This window comes from Anabrus simplex, chromosome 1 (assembly GCF_040414725.1).
Source record: "Anabrus simplex isolate iqAnaSimp1 chromosome 1, ASM4041472v1, whole genome shotgun sequence".
NCBI lineage: Eukaryota > Metazoa > Arthropoda > Insecta > Orthoptera > Tettigoniidae > Anabrus > Anabrus simplex.
The window spans coordinates 738,191,684-738,211,086 of NC_090265.1; the positions used below are offsets into that span (position 1 = coordinate 738,191,684).

The window sequence follows — 19,403 nt, forward strand, 5'->3', positions numbered from 1 at the left end:
CTACTAGATGTCAATGCAATCGACAAGAGAAACAAGTCGAGATTCATAATCGATCTGAATATGTGATTTGAAATAGACTCTGAACAGCCACAAGAAGCTGACCATGAGAAAAAGAAGATAAGAACTGACAGGAGATTATATATGAAGAAATTAGAAGAAATATGCTTTGGACAAAGTCTCTAACTTTGGCTTAATGATCTGCAGCAGTCTAACTATTCTGAAGACATTCCTAATGGTTTGCAAATAATTTTCAATTTCCCAAACAATTAAGCCCTTCCCACATTAAACAGTTCCATATAAATTCTGCGGAGCCATTTATATTGTTTATAAAAAATAAATGTACCGATATAAAAATCTTCAATTTATAGATCAATTGAAAGTTTTCATGTTAATTGTGTAGTAACTTATTTTTTATTGTGAATGTTATGCTTTGTCTTACGGAAATCTGTAGAAATAGTAGAACAGAGTGTGAGGAAGAAGGAAGTGTAAAGAGATGATGTATTAGCTGACACATGCAGCACATACTTTAAGACTGACAAGAGAGAAAAATCCAGACCAGTGAGATGAAATTTGGAAGAACTATGATAGGAAAAGATGTCAGGAAGGAAAACTGAGTAGAAAAGCTTTTGAACAGAATAGAGAGAAATAAACTAACATGGTTTGGACATATTAAGAGGACGGAAGAGGGAAGGATGATGGAAGCTAAGAGAACAAGAGGCAGACTCAGATTAAGGTGGATGGATTTCATCAAGAACAGCATAATCAGAAGGAACCCGGTTGGAACACAGCTGAGGAGCAGATAGAGGAAAATCGAAAGGTGCACATCCCAAGCCAGCTGAAACTGGAAAAGGCAAATTGATGACGATGATGATGCATAATTAAGTACTCCGAAACAGCTTGGGTTTTTGGATCCGAGAGATAATGAAATGGCAGAGACACTCTGTATTATAAACAGACGTTCACCAGAATTTCTGACCAAGATTGTTCCAAAATAATGGCACACCAAATTCATGAGCACAGAGCCATCGGTCAATGAAAAAAGAATACACACACACACTATTTACATCTTAAATACAAAGAATCACAGCTTGAGAGAAAGATGAGTTGAGTTTCAGTACATAATAACTGTTAACAGTAGCAGAAAAGTTTGCAGAGGAATGTTGTACAAACAAGATGACTAGCAGAACATAGGACTAAAATTTTTCATTTTTAGTCCATGAACATATTGTACTTGGGGGAGAGAAGAAATATTGGGCACTACAATTTCCTACATAATTATTCTACTCTATTTTCTAGAAACTGAAATTATACACCATGTGATCTATCAAGAAATGCCATCAGTACATTTCAAATATGGAAGTAAATTGCATAATATTTTCCTAGCTCACTCTTAAAATCTACAATTCGGTATATAATAACAACATTTAAATATCAACTGCTTACCAAATACAAAATATGAAAAGCTCTCAACTAAAAACAATAAGACAATCACACTAGTCATTATACATATATCAACTCTAAAATAGACTGCCATTAAAATATAATATAATTTAATATATATTTATTCCATTCCATTTTCTTAAACCATTTATGCAAGCTCCTAGCTTGTTATGTACAATACATTTCTTTCTGTATGGCTCAATGACTAGTTACACACACAGAAGGGACACATCACATTACAGCAGGCTGACAAGGAACCTTTCCCAACTGATCAACTTCTCCGATATATTTGTAGTGTGGGTGGGTCACAATAGTGTGCCGGTACAGACGGTTGACAAGATCGCAGTGACGTCAATGAGCACTGGGACCTTTGGGAAAAGAAAAAAAGCAAAGTGCTGCATTGAGAAGGGCAGAGCAGCATTTAGAAGTGCTGTACAGTCCTGGAACATGACAAAAACCACCATGAAAAGACTAGAAGCAATTGAAATGTGCTTTGCATCAGCTGGGTAGGCAGAATACAAAATGAGCAAGTGTTGAGCAGAGGAAAAGAACTCTGTAAGGCTGTCAAAATCAACAAGTCATAGTATGAAACATCCAGAAACGTACAGCCTCCAGCAAATACAAAGAGAGAAGAGGAAGCTCCCTTACTTTTTTTCACTCATTTATAAATAGTAGTGTTCGAGACAACAAAGACGAGTTGTACTACATTGAAGGTGTAACATCAATTATGGTTATCTACATGATTATGTTTTTTAACCCACACACATTCAGTAAGAGAGAATAAATTTAACTTGCTGCAGTCACTTGTTCATTGATGAGCATCACTATTTCTGGGATGGGTTCCTTGCCAGTTTGAAAATCATCCTCTTTACTCCTTTCTTTTCTACTCAACTGAAGTATAATGCTAGAATATGAAATTCTTAGTGCAAGAATGAAAACCAAGAAAGCCATGCAAAGCAGCAACTAGTGCTGTTAATATTGCCAAATGTCATTAGAAACATGAGTTATCATTTTTGCATGGAGTCTAATTTCAGTAAGCATTTTGTGACTTAAAAATGTACCCAATAGAGTCTGCATCAGAACCCAAGCATTCACTGCAATAAGAACAGCATAGAGCATTAATAAACAGAATATCAGTACAAGAGAGCTGCTTGGCTCTGTAGGATGCTGTGCAGAAATGGAGCCCAGTATCCTGAAATATACTTCAAGTAACAGAAAGCAGCATACTATTGGCAAATATTCATGATAGCAGAATCGGCAATTTTCTTTTACAAGTTTGTTCATAGTTACCTGATGATACGGTATTTAATGAGTTACATACATCCACATGTGTATTTATAATCGCACAAAACAGGAATCCATCAGCACAAAGGTCAAGGCTTAGCATTACAACGCTTGACCTGCAACAATGGGCAAAAGAAATGCTTGGGTTTTCTCAACAGACAGAAGGTACACAATCATGAAAAAACTAGCAATGTATGACAATTGAGTCACATTACAACCAAATACACTGCTGAACATGGAGGTGAACAGAAGTTAAATGCTAAGGAAGCCCACTCATTCAGTCAGTTGCTTTTTTTTTTTTTTTTTGTAATTGAACAAGAGTTGAGTGGAAGATTTGACACACTTTTGTATACGGCACTATTTATTCTGATCCTATATAAAATTCCTATCATCCCTCTTTTAATTTCATTTTAAGATAGATTTTTGTATTACAAAGCAACAATCAGCCAAGAGATTCATAAAAACTGTCAACTTGGATATTTTCTCAACTTTTATTCTACATAATACCAATGTCCTATATAAAACTTCAATACTGTACATGTCTGGATGGTTAGAATAAATTTAATTACATAGGATGCTGAAACCTACCACAGATGTAGACGACGGTGCCATCTAGTGGCTGGTAAACACACAATGCCATAGAGCCAACCTAAAGACAATTAGAGCAAAATTGCAGATACTTATTGACTTGCTAATATGACTGGACTGATTTCATTAAAAAGGCAAGCACCACCTCTCAATGATCTAATGATTAACAATTATGGACGTTTCTTGTTGGACTCGTGGCATAAGAACTACTACAAATTATAATGAACAATAATGACACGGTTTCGAACTATAACTGCACTAAGGCAGGGAAGTGTCCACTTGCCAAGATATTTTGGAAATAGTAATGGATGAATCTATGAAGGCGACTGAAAAAAATATGGGGATGGGAGACGAAGAGGGCATTGTAGTGTGGGGAGGAAATAGAGACTAATAAAAGTTAAACAGGATGTGCTGAGGGAATGGAATGGAATGAAAATAAGTATGGAAGTGAACTGATTCAGGACTGAAAACTAGACCTGGAAGAAGGAAGTGTAAAGGGGTGACATGCAGCAGACACCTGGACACTGACACAAAGACAGAAGAGATGAAATTTGTAAAAGTATGACAGGAAAGAAAAGAAAGAAAGGACAGGTTAGACACGAGGGTGTCAGTAAGGAAATTAGACAAGAAAAGCTTCAGGCAGAATGGAGAGAAATAGATGGTTTGGATGGAAGGATGAGGGAAGGATACTGAAGCGGATGATGGAGGCTAAGAGAACAGGAGGTTGGATTTCATCAATAACAGCGTGATAAGAAGGAAATTGGATTGGAACACAGCAATGGTGGCTGGATAGAGGAAGATGGAAATGTGCCATAAACATTCCGACCCAGCTGAAAACTGGAAACTGATGATAAAACTGTCTAAAATAGTGTTGTATGTTTCAATGATCTGCCAATGCATGCCAGTCTTGTTCGCACATGTAATAAGGCTACAAATAGGGAAAAATACCCCTTAAATCCTGCATAACTATAACTACAACAAACAGAAATGTATGATAACTAAACTATAGTCCATCGGGTGATGGTCGACAACAGATTTACATTCGTGAAGAAAGAACATCCTGACAAAGAAATGGATGATATTTTACCATGGTAATTTCATTCTCTTTCGTTCAATAGTGATGAATTTACACCAGCATGATATAGCTATTCATACGCATCTTTTAAAATAACATGAAGACATTTTCTGCAGGAAAGGGAAAAGAAACACGTAATCGAAAATAAATCTATCCCCTCACTGTTGTCCTGGCAGTTTATGGATTTCTAACTAACCTACTTAAGCAACTAAAGAAATGTTACCTAAGTTAAAAAAAATCCTTTTCAGCAATGAGAAATTAAGAGCTGACCTCATACTGTCCATATTGAAGATTCCTTAGTTCAATCTATAATTCAAAGGAGAGAATGTTCCCCCTGATTAATACAAGATTTGAAGTTAAATTATATTTTACTAGTTTCAACCCTTTAATTGGGTTGATAAATTAAAAATTAAAGGGTCGAAACTAGTACTAAAATTTGAAATAGAATTTAACTTTAAATGTTGTATTGATCAAGTGGAATATCCCCTTCTTTGAATTGTAATTATAGACTGAACAAGAGCTTATGCATAACTCTACAATGAAGGACAACAGCAATGAGTGGCTATTGCTTTCAATCAAAAGCTGTATAAAACTGTTGAAGTAAAAGTTGAGAAAAAGATTATTTCTCAAGGCTCTTTTCTCTACAAAATAAACCAGCTATATGTGATTGTAAAGTGCATATTCTTTCATATATAGGACAATTCAAAATTTCAGCCAATAATTTTCAGTAATGAATTGTAATTGGATGATTTTTTACATCCTATGTACTTGCTGTTAATCCACATAAAATGACTACAGGTTTTAAGGAAGGCTGGAATAAGATGGTCCCCTCAAATACAACCTAATGACATTCCATCAAACAGAAGTTCCAGACACTTTGTATTAATAAATGCTGAGTGTTCACTAGCTTGCAGTATGTTTGATGCACATTCTTATTCTTGGACATTATCCACTTCTGGCTTTTTCAGTATAGTTGGCTCATCTTTGAGGAAGGTGCCTGACCTGGACCCCACCGTTGGAGGCTTATCCTCCGAAGAAGAGGAGTCTGCATTACGCTTGTTCTTACCATTAGTGGAATTCTTCTTCACAACGGACATGTTATTATTGACTTTGTTAGCATTTGCGTGAGTCTTACCAGGAGCAGAGCCTCCCGTGCTAGAGAGAGCTTTACCGCTGGAGCTTGTCTTCATCCCATCGTTAGATCCCATCTTACCAGGACTTGCCACAATCTGACGATTGGTCTGGAGTCTCGTCGGAGTCCGTTTACTGCTGGCTGAGGGACTAGCGAGCAGTTTAGCAGCTACTTTTTCTGGTTTTGAAATGGTAGTTACTTTTGTTGGTGTTGCTTGTTTGGAGATATTGTTGTTATCTGACTGACATTTAGAGGCCAACAACAAACTTCGCCTCAGAGAGGGTGAACCTGTGTAAGGAGAGGACGAGACTGTAGAACGGAGTTTTGCAGTGGGAGAATCGCGAGGAGAAATAATTGACTGCCTGGTGCTTCTTCTAACGGCAGCAGCAGGTGATCGTTGTTGGTTATCACACCTTGTTCCACTCACTTTACCAAGTTTAACAGCACTCTTGCCATCCAGCCTTGCGTTAGAGACTAACTTTGGCGATTTTCCATCATCTGCTCTACCAGAGCCTGCAGTATCTCCTGTGTATGACGAATCTGTAGCCAAGGAGTCTGTAGACATAGTCACTTCTATCCCCAGCCTACCCAACGCATTTCTAGCCCTCTCTTTCGGAGTGTCAGGTCTTGCAGCGATGGAACTTATGTTTGGAGCACTAACACTAGTTCCTTCTTTGCCTGTGGCCTTCTCCCCATTTGCTACAGATGCTAACGAATCCGTTGACATGACAACTTCCTCTCGAACTCTCCTCCTCACCGAAGGAGTGTCTGGTCGTGTCGAGATGCAGCTCTTGCTTGTGGAGAGAGTTTCGCTGCACCGCTTCCCATTGGATGGAGATTCTGTCAAGGAATCAGTGGACATTGTAGACGCTTCCCCCTCACGCCTTCTTCTACTACTTCTCACCTCTCTGTTTGGTGGGGGTGTCTCCGAGCAGTTTGTCAAGCTCCTGTTGGTGCTCGTTCGCCCCCGTCCGCCCGAACCTTCGCTGCCAGGAGTGGAACGCCTCATGGCGGGAGACGAAGTCCGCGACGAATCCGAGGACGAGATCATGGTCTTTCCCGCACGTCGAGGAATAGCTGCGGACTTCTCTGGGGTTCCAGTGCTGGAGTCACTTAAATTAGCTCTGTATTTTGAAGATCTTGATTTTGTCTGCAAGTAGAATGTTCCACAAGTTATAACTTAAACAGAAATGTAACCTCGGCTAAACATGCAATATACCTACAGCTTTAAATTAGTAAAGCAGAACAAGATCCAACTGTATATCTTAATGAAGACCTATTATGTGAGTACTTTACGCTAACCACTGAACACATGAAGTAAATATAAAACAAGAATTAATTAAATTTTGACCAATGGATCTTTCCTTACTGGGGTAGGTTATCAGGAACACACACATCAGTGTTATAGATGTAACCATGAATGAAGTGCTCAACTGTAATTAATCATGTCATAATCTTATATCAAAATATTGATGTCCGTCTACAACAATTCTGCTAATCAGAGCTACAGTAAACCAAAAATTCAGTTACAAACTAAAATTTACATGTAGAAAATAGTAATGAAATGAAAATTACTTTTATTTTTAATACCCTACTCATTTTGATACCAACATAAAACAAAGAGTGCATTCTGAACTATTATAACTGAGGTAGAAAACCAAAGAAAAATAAGTCTATACATAAGTAAACACTGACAAGGAGACAGCGAATAGACAAAACATCTTCATTATGAAGTACAGTGGAAGTCCATTCCAGAGAGAATTCATAACAGCGAAAAATTTACTTGCCACAGCAGATTGTCGTTATATCTGATTTTTCATAAAAGCCTGGAAAACCCCACACACATTAAAATCGGGATGAAATGGCAATTAATTTGTTCAAAACATGTGTTTTCATGGATAATATTCACACTATGGCTTACTCGTTTGTTATTTTTCGAAATCTGATTATATGTGAAAGTGTATGTTTAATTTCATTCTGAAAATATTATAGTATCATTCCAGAGGCCTCTGCGGCAATAGTTTCAGTTTTCTTTTTCAAACAGCGTTAGGACCATATATGTATCATGAAAACATATTCCAAGTGCATGTAGAGAAATGTTAACCACCTCGCTACAAATTTACATGGGAACAGGCTTTACTACAAGATTTAAGTTTCATGATAACTGATCCGTATTGAACTGTGATTACAATAATAGTTGAATGTTTTATTTATGGGTCCACCTTTTCAATACAAAGTTGTGCAATATGTCACATTACATTTCCTTATAATTAGGTTGAAACTAGTCCCAAAGGAAATGTAATGTGACATATTGCACAACTCTGTATTGAAAAGGTGGACCCATAAATAAAATATTCAACTATAATTGGGAACAGGTTTTCCAAAATGTAACCAGATGCAACAAAATACAAACTAACCTCTGAAATGAATGATACACTCTGCCATATCTTGAGGTGAATCCCATCCTTTCTTAAATGCAGTATTTAGCATTAAAATTAAGCAATCGTTAACTTCAGCCTTTAACGAATTAACAACTGCTATTGGACAAGTTATTTGTGCATTTATTACGAAAACATGTTCTCTTTCATTTCCATGTTTTCTTTACAGAACAGCAGTTTAAAGGTACAATACTAATCGACTGAGACATAGCCTTTGAATTACAAGTAACAACTCTCATTATTGTTCTGTATTGAAGATGACCTTAGGCACAAATATTTCAAGGATAATTTAATAAAACCACCTATTCAATACATTCCACTTTAAATGTGGTTTGAATCTACAGGTATCAGGTACATGTACAGGTACATGTTTCACCCTTTTTTTGGGGGCATCTTCAGCCTGTGGACAACCTTAAGGCCAAGGTCCGGGACCTTATTTAACCATATATAGTGCAAAATATATAAATATTGATGTTACTCAGTGATAACCTCTTAAAATTAACATGCCATAATATTTTTTTAAATGTGAACAATACATAAAAGTGAGTGAAATTGATAGCGTTATTAACACAATTAAAACTTGTCAGTCCTATTCTATCTAATTTAAAAAAAGTCCAAAACTAAAATGGATCTTCATCTAACATGAGTCTTAGGTAAAGAGTATATTTATCTGGGGGCTCATTTGACCCACATATACTGTTTATTTATACTAGACGAAACCAATGTTGAAATGTGTTGTCAACCACATGTGGAGACTTAAAACTAATTGTTATATATACTAGATACGATTGTTTAACACTACATTAAATTTTGTTGTGAATGAAAACATAAGCGTCTTGGTTTCCTGTCGTATGTAATGACAATGAATTGTGAAGAATACAATCTTAGTTTGCTTCTTAGTTTTAAGGCTGCTGTATAATTGGGAAGGAACGTCCTAGATACTTAAATACAGTCTTGTATGAATAATCATTCCCGTTGATATGCTACTTGGCCTTGGGAGGGATCTTAAGATTATCTGTAATGAAGTAAAAAAGAAATTTTAATTGACAATTTAGAGCACGTGTTGTGACAAAAACCAATTAAAATAATACCCCATAAATGTAAAGTGACTTACTCGTTCAATTCATACTAGGTGGATCTGTTCCAGCAGCGCCTGTAAGAATCATCAACGATAATATCAATAAACACAGCGGCCTTAGTAAGCTGGAAACCGAAGAATTCATGAAGATCTTAAATTTTGTCTTAAACAATAACTATTTCTCTTTCAATAGAAAGTATTACCAGCAAAAAGGCCCAGCGATGCGAAACCCTCTTTCTGGCATTCTAGCTGACATTTATATGGATTCAATAGAACACACAAAAATTATAACACAAATAAAAGGCATATGTTTATGGCTTAGATTCGTAGACAAAGATGTTGCTAATAGTGATGAGATTTGGGTCTTTAAACAAAACAGATCCCGATGTCAAGTTTACTAAAGAGGACAAGCTAAAGAATTCCTTAATTTTTTTAGATTTAACGGTTACATGCGTACATAATACCTTCAACTTTCAAATATACAGGAAACCTACACACTCTCCCTTAACTATTTACAATTCATCCCTACACCCCAAGTCCCAAAAACAAGCCTTTCTATAATTTAATTTATAGAGCTTTTAAAATTCCTCTTTCTCCCAACATTTAAAAATTGAACTAATATATATATAAGGAATCTCGCTCAACTTAATGGGTTTAACATTGATATGGTTAATCGTTTAATTAACAAAATCAAAATTTAATTGTCCACTAATCTTGTCTCGGACAAACTTAAAAAAACTAGTTTCGCCACATTTACATACAATAACCCAGCCATCCATCAGATCGCAAATACTTTAAAGAAGCACAATAGCCTTCAGGACAGATAATACTCATCAAAACATATTTTTTTAACCACAAGGTCAATTATAATAGCAGTTATTATTCAAGGTCTGGCGTATATAAACTAACAAGTACACAATGTGGTTTTTCTTATATAGATCAAACTGGGTGGAGCTTTTACACGAGATATTTGGAACATTATAATGCTCAAAAACATAAGTACTCAGCGATGAGCCAGCATATGGGAGTAACGGAAAATCACTTTACATCTGTAAAGAAAGATCTTACTATCATTACAAGTATGGGTAAAGGGAAATTAATGAACGAACTGGAAAATTTACACATTTTTTGGACCAATCCTATAATAAAAATCAAAACCTTAATGATGTCAATGAAATTAAAAATCCTTTGTACGAATTAACACCTAAATTAATTTATATCGTGAATTCAAATCAGAACAAAATCCCTCATTTATTTAAATCTCTACACTCAAATGCTTCACCCACTAAGCCAAACGTTAAGCCTGCCCACACCGCTTCTAGAAACTCCCCTCTAGCAATAGCACATACCTCCAAAGACCAGCCTACCCCTTCTCTCCCTCCACGCTCTGCCCCTCCATTTTATGCATTGATGTAACATCAGGAGTAGAAAAGTTAGTCAGGCAGGCACTGTTGGTACAGACAGATCCACCTAGTATGAAATGAACGAGTAAGTCACTTTACATTTATGAGGTATTATTTTAATTGGTTTTTGTCACAACACGTGGTCTAAATTGTCAATTAAAATTTCTTTTTTACTTCATTACAGATAATCTTAAGATCCTTCCCAAGGCCAAGTAGCATATCAACGGGAATGATTATTCATCCCTACACCCCAAGTCCCAAAAACAAGCCTTTCTATAATTTAATTTATAGAGCTTTTAAAATTCCTCTTTCTCCCAACATTTAAAAATTGAACTAAAATATATAAGGAATCTCATTCAACTTAATGGGTTTAACATTGATATGGTTAATCGTATCTAGGTATCTAGGTTAAGTATCTAGGACGTTCCTTCCCAATTATGCAGCAGCCTAAGATTGTATTCTTCACAATTCATTGTCATTACATACGAGAGGAAACCAACACGCTTATGTTTTCATTCACAACAAAATTTAATGTAGTGTTAAACAATCATATCCAGTACATACAACAATCGTCATCAACTATAAGTAAACGATATATGTGGGTAAAATGAGCCTCCGGATGAATATACTCTTTACCTAAGACTCGTGTTAAATGAAGATGATCCATTTTAGCTTGGGACTTTTTTTAAAATTAGATAGAATAGGAGTGACAAGTTATAATTGTGTTAATAACAATATCAATTTATGTCACTCTAATGTATTGTTAACATTTTTAAAAATATTGTTATGGCATGTTAATTTTAAGAGGTTATCACCGAGTAACATCAACATTTATATTTCATATGACATATGGTTAAATAAGGTCCTGGACCTTGACCTTAAGGTTGTCAACAGGCTGAAGATGCCTAAAAAAGGGTGAAATATGTACCTGATAAGTCTATATAAATTCATGTAGGTTCAAACCACATTAAATGTGGAACGCATTGAATAGGTGGTTTAGATATTTATGCCTAAGAGACTTTGATTATGGATAAGAGAGCTCTCTATTGGAGAGAGCAAGGAAACGATAGTGAAGATGATCAATCGCATGCAATATAATCGCCGAGTGCATAAATATCTCTAATGGAAAGAATTGTGCAGGCTTAATCGCTCGTAATAACGGATGCATCAGTGATAGGGCTCTCGCTGTAACCGAAGGATAATACACAGTTCAATATAGGAATTTTGAAGGGACAGAAAAACTGACATGATAACGGGTATCTTGTTATATGCCGTATTCGCTGTAGCAGACTTCTACTGTGTTTCCACTTCATTTATGGTTTTGTTCTGTTCAGTATCCTGCTGACTGTTTAGTGATTTTATTTCTCTTTTATGACAGTGCACATTGCCCTATGGTCTTTGTATACACTTGTAAAGAAGAAAAGCTCTCTTATTTGTTTACATGGCTGCTATGAGGATAGCGATGTTAAGTTAGGGAACTGCATTCAATGACTTACCGTGTAAGCACACATGGATAGAGCACAAAGACCTGGCTGAAGCCTTCATTAGCAGGGGATATAATAAGAATAGCAGTGGTCTTTGCTGGCAAGTAGATGCCGTTGTGATGTAGTAAAGGGAGGTAGGGGGACAGGAGAGACAAGGAGCGGCTACCTCATGCTTCCCTACACCTGCGCACCAGCTGATCTCCAAATACAGGGCAAGAGGGGAGGGAAGTTAAAGGACTTCAACTGGGAAACGATCATCAAACGTGCCACGTAAGAATAGGGACATGTGGGTTTTCCAGGTCTGGGGTGGGTGCATAGTTGTGTTGGCAGTCAACCCCTTAAGGGGGGAACTCAGTTTCTCTTAAAACCCCCCCTCAGATAGGGAACGGACTTTTCACTGCATAAAGTATAAGATCTTTTATTTATATCTTGTTTTTAGGCTCCTATGATCATTACCTGTGATGAAAATCTTGTTATCGTCCGTATTAACTAGTTCTTGTTAAAAATAAGATTTAATCCACTTTGTTCAATACACAATGTTAACAAACTTTCCAATGAATACATAATTATCTAATATGTAGACATATTTCGACTCCATGGGCCATCATCAGTACATACAAATACATTTTTTGGAACATTAAAGACATTTAAAAATTGTGTGAGAAAGTCTCTGGAATATTTTTCTATTTCCTAAAGAGACTTTCTCACACAATTTTTTAGATATAAAAATATTTTAGAAATAAAAATTCCAAAGACAAGTTTTATATTTTTAATGTTCCAAAAAATGTGTATGTACTGATGATGGTTCAAGGGGTTGAAACATGTCTATATTTTAGATAACTATGAATTAATTTAACAATGTGTATTGAACAAGGTGGATTAAATCCTATTTTTTTTAAACTCTTAAGACCATAAAATTACTTAATTTTGTAAAATACCATTCAAAATACAGGGTGTTTAAAAAATAGGGGGCATAATTTCAGGTATGTATTTCTTACATGTAGACAATCAAAATAGTTCATTACAACATGTGTCCGGAAATGCTTCATTTCCGAGTTATGGCGTTCACAACATCGGAACGTTTTTCTTCCGCAGGTCATTGTCATTACAGAAGAAGTTCAAAATGTCCACCTCCTGCTTGAATATAGACCTCACATCGATGTCTCATTGACCTGTGAACACGATCCCAAACTCCAGGAGTATTGCGTATGTCCTCATACGATGCCACAATTCGATTCCGAAGGGTTTCCACATCAGGCACCGGAGACTAATACACTGATGATTTTAAATGGCCCCACAAGTAGAAAAGAAGAGGGTTCAGATCAGGTGAGCGTGGAGACCGAGTAATCGGGCCACCTCTACCTATCCATCGATCAGGAAACATTCGATACAAGTCAATGAGACATCGATGTGAGGTCTGTATTTAAGCAGGAGGTGGACATTTTGAACATCTTCTGTAATGACAATGACCTGTGGAAGAAAAACGTTCCGGTGAAGTTCAGTGTTGTGAAGGTCATAACTCAGAAATGAAGCATTTCCGGACACATGTTGTAATGAACTATTTTGATTGTCTACATGTAAGAAATACATACCTGAAATTATGCCCCCCATTTTTGAAACATCCTGTATAAGTGCATCAATTTTAATTTTGTCATAGTCGCTGTAAGACCTATCTGTGTCGGTGCAACGTAAAACAACTAGCAAAAAAAAAAAAAGTCATATGTGAAAATAAGAACTAAAAGTCTTGCTTTTCAAACAGTTCTCTATCCTCATTCTGAAGTCTGTTTCTGATGCATTGCTAGAAGAAGGGCTAGGAGCGGGAAGCAATCGTGGCCTAAACTGCATTTGTGTGGTGTGAAAATTGGAAACCACAGAAAACCATCTTCAGGGCTGTTGCTGACAGTGGTATTGCAACGTACAAAGTGCTACATTGAATGCCAAAGTAAGGACAGAGTAGACATTCCAGTAAATGGTTGGCGCAATGGCGATGGTGTAATGTTCATCATCTTAATGATCTTGAAAGGAATGTTTATTAACAGCACCAACTTCCAGCACAAGAACATTTACAAACGGACATCACTGTATGGCAAGACAACCAATGAGATTGATCATATAGTCATCTAAATCGAAACACTGACATTGAAACAGATCCACATCCAGACCACAGAAGCGACCACTTCCTAGACAGAGGCCAGTTATAAGTAATATCAGAAGCCATAGTGATGGTTCCAGATATGAAGTTGGAATACAACCTTTTTAATTTTTCAACATTGTACTGCTGTGTTTTTAGATTGACCAATTTGAAGCAATGGAACGTGAGACAGAATAAAACTAAAATGATATCCAGAATTTGGTTATGGATGCAGCAAATGAAGAGGTCCAGTTTGGAGAAGTGCATAAGACGACAAACGACTCTTCAGGAGAGCCAAGAAAAGCTTGTGAAAGACAACTGAGGAGGCCAAGGAAGACATCACTGCAAACAAGATACAGAAATCTACTGGGCAATAACTTCTTTCAGGAAGGGATACCAGAGATGTTAGGAGTTTGTCAAGGACAATAATGAAAGTATTTTAACCAACAAATGTGACATTCCTAAGAGATGGAAAGAGTACTTCACAGCCACCCCACTGTAAGTTTCATATTGCAGGCACTGATCAGTGACAGCATAGTACATGACACCTATTTTGAGGTTCAAAAATAGCAGAGGGTATAATACAGGTAAAGTTGGCATGGTTTAAAAACAGAAAACAAACATCTGGAGTATTTAAAACCAACACCGAAACAGTTACTTAAATCTACATTTGCGCAAAAAGTGATACTGGCACATTTTAACAGTTCTGTATCAGTCTAATCCTCCATTACCACACCTGACTTGTTTACCAGACCATAGCCGCATAATGCCGCACAGCATCCGAAGTCCTCCGACAAACCGGTGATATCTGATCGCTTTGTCGGTATAATGAGATGTCATTCTCCTCAAACTTAGTCCATGCCAGTGCAAAAAGCATTCTGACAAACCTCTAAGAGCCTTAAAATATTTGTGCGTAACAACACTTCATTCAATTTCATGCACTTTAAACTGCACCATTTCATGATTTACAGTGTTGCTGTTCTCTCTTACTTCCCTAACCCACTCCAGAACTTTTATGTCCACATTTTCATATTTTTCTTTCTTCACACCACGGAAGGAATTAGGTTTTTTCTTCTCCCAATAATTGGCATTGCAATGGCACTGCCGGTAGCTCTAAGCAGCCTATGCAGTGGCCTCCACAGTATGCACTAGCCATGCGTATCGATAGCTATGCTAGTTACAAACTGATAAGCCCAAATTGGCACAATGGGGCAAAACGCTTGCAACAGGAATGAGTTAGCTGGAAAATTTATAATACCCAATAACAGACCATTTATATTGGTATCAAGTATCTTAACACATTGTTGATGAAACCAGGCCAGAGTCTACACGATGATGAAAACTTACTTCTGGCATTATTTTCTTTTTGAACTTTCTCCAATCGCATCAATAAAGGGTGTAGTCTACTTTATTGTCTGTGTTAATGATATCAATTCTAAGTCAGGAGGTATTTTTTGAACCATCAAGGAAAAAGTTTTTTTAAAAGGTTGGCTTACAATTGGGTAAATACAGTATTTTCAAATCAGTATGGTTTTTCCCATATATCTGAGGTGTTCGCTTCCCATTAAATTAAGACACACATTTTAAAAATTTTTAACTTAAATTTTGAGATCTGAAAAATATGCAACAAGTTAGAAATGGTGACAACAGGATCGGAAAGGGCTAGGAATAGGAAGGAAGCGGCCCTGGCTTTAACTAAGGTACAGCCCCAGCATTTGCCTAGTGTGAAAATGGGAAACCAGGGAAAACCATCTTCAGGACTGCCGACAGTGGGATTCGAACCCACTATCTCCCAAAAGCAAGCTCACAGCTGCGCGCAAATCTAACCACATGGCTAACTCGCTCAGTGAACATAGTTAAACTTCTCTAAAATTTCTGCAAACGTCTCATGACGAAGACTGGCTGGATCTTCAACTTATCACTGAAGAGGTAATATAATCCTTCTGAGTAACCGGCGGGGCGTGATCTTGTAGGTAGTGTGGTCGCTTGCTGACACATTGTATTCAGCCACTGTGTACAGTGCTTAGCACGATGTGCAGACAAAGACTGGGCAGTGGGAGGAATGGGGGACGAGGTAGCCTGCTTCAAACGCCCCTGCCCACATGCACGGCAGATTCCCATGCAGGACGTTTGCAAAGTATTTGGACTATAGTTACTTTCCTTACTGAAGCAAAAGGTGCTGTTACAATCCGTCTTCCAATTCAATGAAATGCACAGACCAACTGGACACTTTCACACTGACTATCATCGCTCGTACCTCGGTAACTTTCATTTTGTGATTACTCTCGATCTACCTCATAGAAAACAAAGTGGATCTTGGCATCATTTCTGCAATGACATACACAAAAACTCACCTCTAGCACCCTCATAGGCCACGTCTTAGGCCTTCCAGTAGATGTGGTTCCTGTTTCGCCGTTGGACGCCGCCTTAGTGTCGCCATGTTTGGCAGCAGCAGCTGATGGCTGCTTTGGCTGCTTGGCCTTGGAGTCCGCTCTCAGAGTGGAGACCCGACCACCCGAGGCTGCCCGTCGTGCCTGCTGAGTCATAGCAAGTTTGACCTGCCTTAAGTCCAGGTTACGGGATCCTGATGAGATCGAGCGAGGACCGGTGCAATACACACTGTTGGTACCACTGCTACTGCCCTGTGCACGCTACAAACAACAAAGATAAAGTGAGAATTAGAATTCATTTTCTACAACAACACTGGAACAGAACACACCAGCATACCACATGAAAATCTTTCCAAATGGCCTCCGTTAGCTGAAGACACTCTACATCTTGTAAAGGGATTCAATGCGATGGCAAGTTGATAGAAATGGAACTAGTGGGGAATTGAATTCAGTGTTTTGGCACACAATCTAGTAATTAGAAATTGTATACCACCACCTCTCCTACCCTGCCAGCCAACATTCTGATGGTGACATTTTTTTCCAACAATGGGACTCGAACCGGCTAAGCGTGGTGTCAGAACTTAAAGATTTGATGCCTTAACAATCACAGCCACCAGGTGGGGTATTATAAGTGATAATACAATAAACACTCCAGAAAAGGATGAACATTCAGCTACAGTTAACACAGAGCAATATGCTTCTTGTTACTTATATTCATTCTTCTTTCTTTCTTTCTTTCTTTCTTTCTTTCTTCTTCTTCGATTGACCATGTAAGGACCATGGAAAGTAACCCTGTGCATTCATCTTAATCCTCCTTTTCTTGACTTCATTGTTGATGACTAGGGCTCAGATGTTTAGGAAAAGTCATATCTTTTCTTTGTATCTATTTTCTTGGCTGATTGTATTTTGGTGTAAATCAAGTGATTATATTCACTATCAAGTGATTTTTATTTGTCATATAAATGTATATTTTGGCTATTTTTTGTCATAATGTCATATTTTGAGCTATTTTTGTAGAAACGTCATATTTCAGCGGTTTGACGACAGCTGTAGCTGTGCACAATCATCATCTCATCATCATTCATGATCACGTGAACAACATGCCATTTTCCTGTCACAAATCCACTCACTCCAAGGAGCAATCTCTTACTGACCGGTTAGCGGTATTTGTAAACACAGGAAAAGTGACTCTTGTAAAAGGTATAACACCCTCTTAGAACTGCCAAAGCAAGGCCAGGCACACAATAACGTGTAGCCCCTTTACTACAGGTTGTAACAAAAGTATGCACGTCAATATAGGTCGTCTCAAAATTGTGTATATCACAGAATTCTAAGCCGGCCGATGTAATTGGCTCTGGCAACTTCCGACTGGATTGTTAACGGCCAACCAGATCGGCTCTGGCAATTTAAAGGGCGGATGCTTGCACTACCGCCTGGCACCAAGAGAGTTAAAAATTCATGCAAGTATTGAAATTGTGAGAAGTGTTGAACTTTAGTACAACAATCACATGGACTTTTAAAATGTTGTGTGATCTGATAATCTTAGCGAACTTAGTACTTTATAGGTATGTATTCACAAATGTTTGATAAGTGAATAAAGGACAATAGACTGTGAATAACTGCAAAACATGTATATTTTAAAAATAATATGAAAGTAAGAATAAAGAATTTAGTTAAATATGTATCAAAGGAATTGCCGTTTCGATTTATAACTTATTTTAAAATGGCCATATTTTGATTAATCATTTTCGGCTCATATTTCGTCATTTTTGAGGTAATATTTTGTCACTTTTGAGGTCATATTTGCTTGCTTATTTGGGCTACTTTTAGGTCTTAAACATCCAAACCCTGTTGATGACATTTTTTAGACTAATAGTGACTAAATGTTATTTGTTTAATATCTGTGCCATTCCAACCTTGGACTGAGAAAGTTGCCTTACACATTATTTTCTCAGATAAAAAGCTATCAGAATGAAATATGACACAGATTGAGAGCAACAACTTACCGCATAAGCATGTGTGGACAGAGTACAAGTAACAAACTTCATTCTGGTTCCATATTGGCTTCAAATCTCTAAGATGAAATTCTAAAAGAATTCAATTATACTAGGTCCACCTATTCAATACACTTCTGCCATTTATTAAATGGTCTGTTTAAAAGTTACATTGTTGTTTAAAATACCTTCACCCTCCGTTTCTCCCATCCAACGCAACATCGGAATGGTTGCCAGTCAGTGTGGAGGTCAACACCGATCCAACCTGATCTACACAAGCATAGGGCTGGAGGAAAGAGGACATCTTGGCCATACATGTGTTCTCTGTGATGCAATACAACGGGTCTTTTAAAAACTTCACTCCGTTTTTTAGAAACTGACAGATTAGAACAACATCTGTCTTCACTATTTTTTTTAAGTATTTCCTCCAGCCAACTAATATTGTACTAAATACGGTTGGACCCACTCTCACAAATTATTTCGTCAAAGTTCAAATCCATGTACATTTTTAACAGTCTCCATTGTACTTGTTGAATATACTTTTAATACTGAAGCTATGTACATTTTAACATAAACTCCCATTACATTTGTTGACTATTTTATTTCAGATTTTTATATATCGCTGTTTATGTTGTATGTCTTTCTTCTTTGTTATTTTGGTGATTTGTATGCTAGGATACATGTTTACCTCTAAGCTAGGTCGAAACATGTCCAAGGTATTTTAAACAACAATGTAACTTTTAAACAAACCATTTACTAAATGGCAGAGGTGTATTGAATAGGTGGACCTAATATAATTGAATTCTTTTAGAATTTTATCTTAGATGGACAGAGTGTATCACGAAAATGTATTTCAAATGCCAGTAGAGAAATTATAACCACCACCTCGCTATAAATTTACATGGGAATAGCCTTTCTGACATTTAACTAGACATGAGAAAGAATGAACTAAAATCTGAAATCAGT

At 37.1% G+C, this 19,403-nt stretch overlaps 1 protein-coding gene across 1 annotated transcript in view; it reads right to left on the reverse strand.

Moving 5' to 3' along the window:
* Positions 1-4,876: 4,876 nt before the first annotated feature.
* LOC136856873 (streptococcal hemagglutinin) overlaps positions 4,877-19,403 on the reverse strand; it is a 202,805-nt gene continuing 188,278 nt past the window's right edge. Inside the window, exons 11-12 of the mRNA XM_067135088.2 lie at positions 16,408-16,704; positions 4,877-6,669 (exon numbers count right to left, since the gene is read on the reverse strand). Of these exons, the coding sequence (XP_066991189.2) occupies positions 5,320-6,669; positions 16,408-16,704 (1,647 nt within the window). The 3' untranslated portion in view covers positions 4,877-5,319. The remainder of the gene's footprint in view (positions 6,670-16,407; positions 16,705-19,403) is intronic.